This window comes from Lucilia cuprina, chromosome 6 (assembly GCF_022045245.1).
Source record: "Lucilia cuprina isolate Lc7/37 chromosome 6, ASM2204524v1, whole genome shotgun sequence".
NCBI lineage: Eukaryota > Metazoa > Arthropoda > Insecta > Diptera > Calliphoridae > Lucilia > Lucilia cuprina.
Genome location: NC_060954.1, coordinates 48676239 through 48686330, shown reverse-complemented (window position 1 = coordinate 48686330; position 10092 = coordinate 48676239). Strand labels below are relative to the sequence as shown.

At 33.2% G+C, this 10092-nt stretch overlaps 1 protein-coding gene across 1 annotated transcript in view; it reads left to right on the top strand.

Annotated features, from left to right (window-relative positions):
- The window catches only part of LOC111676035 (serine-rich adhesin for platelets), a 321746-nt gene that overhangs the window by 87371 nt on the left and 224283 nt on the right, over positions 1-10092 (top strand). Inside the window, exons 2-4 of the mRNA XM_046953535.1 lie at positions 5222-8193; positions 8850-8943; positions 9277-9399. Coding sequence (XP_046809491.1) covers positions 6030-8193; positions 8850-8943; positions 9277-9399 — 2381 coding nt within the window. The 5' untranslated portion in view covers positions 5222-6029. The remainder of the gene's footprint in view (positions 1-5221; positions 8194-8849; positions 8944-9276; positions 9400-10092) is intronic.

Here is a 10092-nt window from a genome sequence, read left to right as displayed (position 1 = left end):
CTATAGTCCTGACTATAGTCTATAGTCCTGACTATAGTCTATAGTCCTGACTATAGTATATAGTCCTGACTATAGTCTATAGTTCTGACTATAGTCTATAGTTCTGACTATATTCTATAGTCCTGACTATAGTCTATAGTCCTACCTATAGTCTATAGTCCTGACTATAGTCTACTTTACTGAACATAGTATATAGTCCTGGACTATACACTAAGCTTAAAATTGGGCTATAGACTAAGCTATAGATTATACAGTGTGGACTGTAGTTTATAGTTCAGACTGTAGTCCATTCTTTAGTATTGCCTATTGTACAGTATATTGTTTAGTATATAGCCCAGTTCATAATCCAGGTTATAGTATTCGTATATAATCCAGAATATATTCTGTGGACCCGACATAAGTCTTAATTATAATCTATCGAAGACTTTTTATTTAAATTTGTTTTTTTCTAAGAAAAAATAAATGTAAATGTACCACCCTACTGCATGAACTAGAAGCAAATGCAAGCAGTGGAAAACTTCTATTGTTTGTAGCAAATGTTGGTGGTAAATATAACACTTGTGCAACTATAATAGACGTTATAAAATCTTTTATAGTGCTTAAGTTTTTATCGTTTTTCAATTTAGTGGAAAAAAATAAGTGTATTTAATAGGTAATTTATATTTTTCCTCTTTGTCGTTATTGTCAATCAATAAAGTCTAATAAGAAATGTGGCAGTCAAGCAGGCAAGGCAACACATGGCTTGAACATGGTATATATTCCGGCAGCTGTTTAATATAAAAAATGCTTATTGAACTATTACATAGACATAGTAATAGTAATAAAATAAACATATATGACTTTACTATTTAGTTACATATAAAACAAATAAACCAATAATATTGAAACTACTTGAAACAGGGTGATTAGGTATTTGAAAGCATGATTTCAAAATGGATTGTACATTTTTAAAATGGTTCCAATTGTTTTTTACTCATACAATACATTGTTTTAAACTTGTTTTGTCAAAATCTGCTTACATATATATTAGTCACACTTTACTTTTTTACTCTTTTGTTCATAGCCAACACTTTGAGTGCTTAGTCAAGAGTTTTGAACCTTTTGTTCAGTCTTTAGTTTCATGTTACAACATTGTCTTGAAATTCATGTTTTCATGTAGAAATTTTAACAGTGCTTCAGGATTTATTAGGCTGATACCAATTGTCTGAATGAAATATAATTTTACTTAACTTTTGTAAGATGTTGTTATAAGATCGATCGATGGATGGATCAAATCATTATTGGTATTCTACCAACACGTGTGATATAATTTGGAAAACTCAGGATTCGTTCCGTGTAGATTAATGATTTTCAAATTCAAAGCTAAAACTCAAAAGTCATAATTTTAAAATGTTTAATCAAAATCTAAAACACAGGTGATTCGATCACTGGCCGACAGTCTTAACGACGCAATTAATATTTCCTAATCCTAATACTATTTAGTATGTATTTGCAGCTTTGCAAAAATAAAAATTAAATTTCAATTTATTTGTGGGTTCAGACACTTTTGCTGCATGTTCATTTATGTCGCCGCTATAGATGACAACTAAATGAACAAAAGAAAATATTTACAAATATTTTGGAATATTCCCAAGTTAGTGTATAAAAATAGAAAAGAACTTCTTAAATTACTCCTCCAACTAAGAGTAACACTACTGCAATATCATACGTGTTTGGGCATGATCTTATCAAAATGCATTTATTTTATTGGCAATCATCCAATGACATCAACAACCTTTAGCTACACGTACGAATAGAACAATTGTTTGTTGAACGTGCAACAAAATATGTCTGTGCAACTATAGAATTACACAAACTTAAGGAATACAATTGATACCCGGAAGATATTAAAGCAGTCGATGTGTACCTTCTGAAAAGTGTTCTCCTCTTAGTTTACGCAGCAAAATCATGGTAATTATTTTTACCAAAGAACTTTCCATGACTACTATTTACCATATGCATTACTTAGGGGGTGTGTAGTCATAACTTTCAAATAACTTATTTTTTAGCCTTGTAAGTGGAAGTGAATATATCCCTGTAAGCTACTTATTTAACTTTTTATTTGCGATCTATCGTAGTAAGTACTTACATAAGCAAAATCCTGGTAATTATGTTTCCACAGAACTTTCAATGACTACTGCTTACCATATGCATTACTTAGGGGGTGTCTAATCATAACTTACAAACTTACTTTCTAGCCTTTTATGTGAAGTGAACATATCCTTGTAAGCTACTTATTTAACTTCTTATTTGTGACCTTTCGTAGTAAGTACTTACAAAATTCCATATTTGTAAGTGTGAGTGGAATGTAACTGGCTAACTGAAAGATAAATGCTTCCCATGCATTTCATTGGATGAAAAAGATGACAGGAAAGAACATTGCTAAGAATTTGTTCCAGTTACGGACAGTACGATTAAAAAACTAGATTTCCTTGTAATGCATTATACAATCCACTGGTCAATTGACAACAAATAGATGTGTTCTTGGAGAGAAACGTGCGTTTACTTGTAACAAGAGGTAGTCAAAATGTCAGAAGTAATATTTTATTTCAAATGAATAGAGTCGATGCCAAATGAACGCAAATCAATCTGATATAACATATAGAAACACTACATCGATACACAACTCCCCAAACTGCAGGGTTCGAATAGCAACAGCAGTTGCAAACTTTATAGAAACCTATTATAATATCCTTAGTATGTATAAATCTATATATAAGAGTACTCGTACAACTCTTTGGTATTTCATAAACATGTCCACACATATTTGAACAATTTAAACAACAACTACAACAACTATATATTACTGCATAATGAAATAATGCATAGTTGAACATTGCATGAATGAATATTTGTAACTTAGAAGCAGCAGCAGCAGCTGCTTTGGAATTTATGCAACAAGTTACTAAATATGAAAATCTTGTCGTAGAAAAATATTTGTTGAAATTTTATACATTTTGTCGTTCTATTATTTACGAGGTATGTAAAAAATTTAAGATTTATTTGTTAAAGAATGAAAGGTAAAGATTGTAAAGATTTATATAAAATTTGAAATGTGAAAAAGATTGAAAAATATTTTAAATAGGAAATGTTATCTTCATGTGTTAGATGTGTAAAAAATATTTGCAAAATTAAGGATATATTCTTAAAAAGTTAATGTTTCAACGTATTAATGTAAATGTTTAGTATGTATGAATCATAAACTTAAATTACAAGATTCTATTCATAACAACATGTATAGAGCGATCTATGCGAAAGATCGTATTGAGTTGAGATAAGTTATTATATAGAACGACACAATTGCACAGATGATCGGAGGGAACAATGATAAACTGGGATGCTGTTTGATTAGAGCTTTTTCACGCCTGACTCTTTTTGACAGCTCATTAGCAAGAGCGATTCTATTGTTACGCCAAATTTTAAAAGCTTTAGATGGATAGATAGATAGATAGATAGATAGATAGATAGATAGATAGATAGATAGATAGATAGATAGATAGATAGATAGATAGATAGATAGATAGATAGATAGATAGATAGATAGATAGATAGATAGATAGATAGATAGATAGATAGATAGATAGTTCTAGTTCAGTTCTAGTTCAGTTCTTGTTCAGTTCTAGTTCAGTTCTAGTTCAGTTCTAGTTCAGTTCTAGTTCAGTTCTAGTTCAGTTCTAGTTCAGTTCTAGTTCAGTTCTAGTTCAGTTCTAGTTCAGTTCTAGTTCAGTTCTAGTTCAGTTCTAGTTCAGTTCTAGTTCAGTTCCAGTTCAGTTCTAGTTCAGTTCTAGTTCAGTTCTAGTTCAGTTCTAGTTCAGTTCTAGTTCAGTTCTAGTTCAGTTCTAGTTCAGTTCTAGTTCAGTTCTAGTTCAGTTCTAGTTCAGTTCTAGTTCAGTTCTAGTTCAGTTCTAGTTCTAGTTAGTTAGTTTGTTAGTTAGTTAGTTAGTTAGTTAGTTAGTTATTTAGTTAGTTAGTTAGTTAGTTAGTTAGTTAGTTAGTTAGTTAGTTAGTTGGTTAGTTAGTTAGTTAGTTAGTTAGTTAGTTAGTTAGTTAGTTAGTTAGTTAGTTAGTTAGTTAGTTAGCTAGTTAGTTAGTTAGTTAGTTAGTTAGTTAGTTAGTTAGTTAGTTAGTTAGTTAGTTAGTTAGTTAGTTAGTTAGTTAGTAAGTTAGTTAGTTAGTTAGTAGTTAGTTAGTTAGATTGGAAAGATGATGTGTTTACATATATCAAATCTAAAGACAAACACCTATACCTCTATAGGGTATATTGACCAATCCTTTGCCAGTGCCACAGGTAAACCATCACCATCCACTACCTCCCGTCTACCAGACTAGACCACTTACCCTAAACGTAGCAAAGTCCTTGAAAATGCGTGATACTTATTATGTATTTGTGTTAATATTAGGAATAAATATAAACCACCAATAAAAGGGCTATCATAGCAACATACTGTTAGTAAATATATATCACTTTTGTAGATCCCACTGCAAATACTATCAAACTAAATTTTCGAAAATTAACTTGATTCTGTTAAGTAGTAAAAGAACCCGGCCAATACCAAGTTTTACAACAGCATATGTACAATGTACATTGTACAATTTATGTTTTACTTTTTATATATTACAACATCCTTTAAGTGCATCATCCTCGTCTAGTTTTGAAGTTGTCTTCTTGCTATTCATCCTTTTATGCTGTTAAGTGTTGTTATAAAGTTTAACATTCTGTCACTTGGTTCTTCTATGACTTTTATTGGTCATCATAAATATTTAACCAATTCTAGTTCATGTTTTCCTTTGTCAATGATATAAAATGTTTATGTTTTATTTTTAAATAGATAGTTAAAGTTGAGATTGTTAAGGTTTAATATCCTGACAATAATGTCTAAATTGTATTGACATTTTTTGTAAGTGACAAAAATATTTATTTTGAACAAGTTTACTGCTATTTATAGTATACTATCAATCAGTTTTTTTTAGCAAAAAAAAAGTTGTAAACTAATCTTAGAAGATATAAAAGTCACTTAAAAAGTAATTGATAGGAATACAAGTATGTTACTTGGAAAGAGTTACAATAGGTTTAGATTTTTATTACATAATTCTTTTAAATAAAATATAATATTTATGAGTTATTTTTCACAGTATTTTTTAATTTATTTAATTTTTATTTTTTCGTCTTTTCTTCTTATAGATTTCTTGCCACAAGGACATTGCAACAATAGTCAATGCAATATAGGAAAAGCAGCAGAAAATCGTCTTATAAAATATGAAGACCACTTAAGTTCTGATTAAAAATCACAATTGCCAAGAAGAAAAGGAACTTAAATAAAAGAATATTGAAAACAATATTTGTTAGCAAATAACGTGTTCTCCCTGTTACTGGCATAAGAAGAACAACAAGACCTATACAACTCATAATAAGTCCTATTATTAGTTATTGATATTTTACACATCGTTTACTATATTTTCAAATATTGACATTTTCTTTGGTATTGTATTTGATGGCCTATATTCCAAGTTGTTTTTATCAGCAACGCCTTTGAAATTAAACAATATGCTGGGTGTATTGAATTGCAAGGAATTTAATAAAATATTGATGTCAACATCAACATTAAATGTAAAACTTATCAAAAGAAATGAAAAATGTTGTTCACATTGAAAAAGTCATTTATAACTACAACACCAGTATCATTAACAGCAACAGCGTTAGTAAGGGGAGGAACAGCAGCATCAATTTCAAAACCAACGACAGTATTGTATTTAACGCAGACGTCATCAATCAATGTGTCAGTATCATTGTCGTTATTAAATAGAGATAAACAGCAGCAGCAGCAGCAGCTTGAATTCCCTTTAACAACCGCAAGTGGGGGACAGCAGCCAACAATCAAGCCACAACAGCAACAAAAGCCACTACATTTGCCACAAACTGGACAAATGTTAAAGCAGATTTTTCTACTCGCATTATAGTATTAAATAAAAAGCAACTGCATAAAATAAACATGGATGAAGCAGAGTGCCAAGAGACCATTAAAACTAAAGAGCAACAACATGAGCCGGGGAAAGCAGAGGAGTCAGAGGAGCAGCTAGCCCCGCTAGAAGCAGCTGACTCCAAACTTAACAGTCCGCAGGAGAGCTTTGATAAACCTTTAACTATGTCGGTCGACAAAGCTGTATCTACTTATGGCATACCCGACTTGCAGGACTATCAAAGAGCGGTTACCTATGAGCTGGTGTTCAATAGTTTGCTCGAGAAGAAAATGCTGGCCATGAAACGTGACTGTGAGGAGCGCAAGAGAGCCAAGCGCTTAAAGCGTAAATCCATAGGACGTATATTTTTTGCCAAAAGACTGTTTAGTAGTATGGACTCGCGTAAAACGTCCAGTTTAAGTGAAATGGCAATAGAGGAAGTACATGCCAAAACTGAACCCTCAACGCCGCAGAAAACAATGAAAACTATGACTAAAACTGCCATCAAAGAACAACAACTACAGCAACAACCACAACAACGTAAAACCACAGACATAGAACTAGAAACAGCATCAGCAAAAAAGGTTCGTTCAAGAACTAGGTCCAAATCGAAAACAAACACTGCCAGCTTAGAATACCCACAAGCAACTAATGTACAGCAACAACACCAGCAGCAGCAGGGCGATGACAGTTTAACTAGTACTTTAAGCAATTCCTCGGATAAGGTAGTGGTCAAGCAAAATCTTTTGGTCAAGGCACAGACACACATGCCGCAAGAGACTCTAATAGTATCAAGTTCCTCGGGCGATTCAAAGAATGCCCAAACTACTCAATCCAATGGTAATCAAACATTTTCTATAGTAGCTCCATTATCACTGGAGCGCACACAAGACTCGGCCTCCTTGGCTAGTGGCTATGAAAATGGTACTGGAGCTCGTCTTCACTCCTCAACCATGGCCGATGATAGTCTCACTTCCATAAGAGACAGCATTGAAAGTCTTTCCTTTGCCAGTTCCCGTTGTACGGTGAGTTTTGGTGCCACCGAGATCATACCCGAAGATGTTGATGTTAATATGTATGAACGCATAAAGGCCGCCAAACGTCAGCGTGTTCTAGATGCCAAGTCCATAAGTGCTCAATGCAGTCCTATACTACAGCCACGTCATATTATCAAAACTCTGGTTCATGCTCCCATGTCACCCAATCAGCAAAAACTAGCAGCACAACCTCCCATAAATATAATAGAGCCTATAGCTACCACTGCCAGCAGCTTGCCTATGGAAACAGGCACCGTCTCCAATGCCACACGTACACGCTTTCTGCCCAATCAATATTCCTACACCGATAGTATTTTCGAGTCGCGTAACATATCGCGTCAGAATACCTCCGAGGATAGTGCTAATCTTACCGTGAGTACATTACTCAATCAAAGTGATTCGCTGTCACTGCATGCTCCTTTGCCGGGCCGACCGGTCTCCATTAATGACCGTTTCAAGTCCAAAAGTACTAGTTTATTAGTAGCCTTAGGTAATGGTCGTACCCGACCACCACCATTACCGCCACCACCCTTTGAAACTGCACAACATTCTCCCGTAGCCGTATACTCTCCCACAACGACTCTAGCACCACAAGTACTTCCAATCGAACAACTGCAACAGCTGCACTTAACAAGCAATATTAGACATAGTAAAGCGAAATCAACCATAGCCACAGCGCTCACCTCGTCTACATCCACATCGACGGCTCCGCAAACATCATCGTCCACTCATACCGCCGCTTCATCCAAGGCCTCGGCCCGAACGACAGCACCACAATCGTTGCACATTGTTACCGTCACAACAGCGACAACATTGCCTCATCAGTATCCAGTTATCGATTCACTGGACACTCAAACTCACATGGATGCCTCGTTGCCAATGGCGCCACTCTATACAGCCAGCTCAACATCGACAATACGTAATGGTGCTGTAGTAAATGGTGCCATTGTTGCCAGTTCCTCGGTGGCTGCCAGTGATACAGCGAAACTACATCGTATGACCTCAACATCGACCGGTTCGAGTGTTGGACCAACCACCGGCTGTTGTAGTACAACGAAGACTGGGTCACATATTAAGGAGAAGCAAAGATTTAAACCACAAGTGGCTATGGGTCAGAGTGGCAGTGATGATGAGTATCGTAAAAAGAAACGGAAATATAGTAAGTATATTTTAGGTTTTGAAAAGATTTTTCTTAATTTTTGATTAGCAGATGACCAGTAGAGTATGTATATTAGTAGAGTCAGTATATATCTCTATATTGTTTTCTGTTTGGTTTGGTTCTGTTATTCCGTCTGAAATTTGTCGAATTTTCTGTTTTTCAGATTGTAGATATAAAGAATTTTCAATCAGTACTCCTGAGAGAAATACTATCTGAAATAACATTCCTTGAAAGTCTAGTAATAACAGAAAACGTTTTTCATCATTTCATTGTTTCCTCCACATTTGTTTCATAGTAACGACCATCATGTTAACGTAGGACATGTCCTCTCGTTGACTTCACTTGTCTCTGTAAAGAGCTCTATACTTCTTAGATTTATAAAGTATTCATTTATTTCCGTTTTATAGAACATTTTCAATTTAAGTTCAATCTCTAAAGGCTCATAACAGTCTGTAAATGTGCCAGTTGTCAGCTCCAGTGCTTGTTTGATTCAAATTGAAACTCTCTCCTCCAAAAGGTTGTTTTTGTATTAAACATTTCTAGATTTCTTCTCTAGTTCATTTAATATTTATTTCTTTTACTTATATTAAACATAATAAGAGAAAAAAACCTATTTAATTAATCACTTTGTATTTCCCACTTAATTTCTTTACAAGAACGCTATCATCGCTGCTCAGATCCGGTATTAGTATATCCAACGCCCAGTGGATTACAACACTGTATCTTGACAATGCCACCCAATGATCCCATGTAAGTTATAGCAATTTATCCAAAAGTAAAAAAATATGCTAGACAAAATCAACTTATTTTAATACGAAGAAAATAGCACAAACATTAATTAAGTTTCTTAACTAAACGAAAATGTTTAACTAAAGATTTTCTTTTGGTATCAGAAACATTAATAAAAATCCTGTGATTTTTTCTTTTCTTTTCTTGCGAAATAATTTGCAAAACAAACAAAAAAAATGTATAAAATAAACTGAATAAATGTGTCTACGAAAACGTTTGATTGGTTCTTTCTTTTCTTTTTTTTGCTTTCATTGGTGTTTCGTTGTCCTTGTTTGTTTTTTTTACTGTCTGCAGACAATATCCATATACAGAGGATTATGCATATGATGTACAACTACAAATTGAATCGGATAAAAATGATGACCTCGAAAAAATTGTTCCAAGTGATAGTACAAAACGTAAACATCATAAACATCGGTAAGTGGAAAGGAATTTTAATATTTGATTAACTTTTTGCTAAAATTTGAGACATTGTCCAATTTCATCGAATCGAGTTTAAAAGTTAAAAAAAAATAAAATAGTAGTTATTAATTCTTTGAAGAATACATAACCGTAATTTATAAGGGCTCCGATAATGACATACACGCACATCACTACGTAGTAAAAAAGAGCATGTCTCCCCGTCTCCAAAAGTCATGCACTTTTTAGGGGATTTCAAGATTTGTAAAATTTTATCGTTTTCTAAGGCACTGTTTGAAATTTTGATTTAAGTTATAAAATTTCACTGCTTTTATTAACTACACCCGTACGTATACGTGTTAATTATTTATTGATGCTACAAATATGAAGTATACGCAGAGTAGTCTAATGGGAGTAAAAAGTAAAATTTTATAAGTTTTTTTTGCTGCTGTTTATATATGTTCTTGTAGCTTTTTATGACTAAATCTAAAACTTTTTATAATTTTTTGCAAAAGTGACCGTGTCATAGAGGCAAATAAAAAATGTATTATATTGTTAGTTAGTTAGTTAGTTAGTTAGTTAGTTAGTTAGTTAGTTAGTTACTTAGTTAGTTAGTTAGTTAGTTAGTTAGTTAATTAGTTAGTTAGTTAGTTAGTTAGTTAGTTAGTTAGTTAGTTAGTTAGTTAGTTAGTTAGTTAGTTAGTTAGTTAG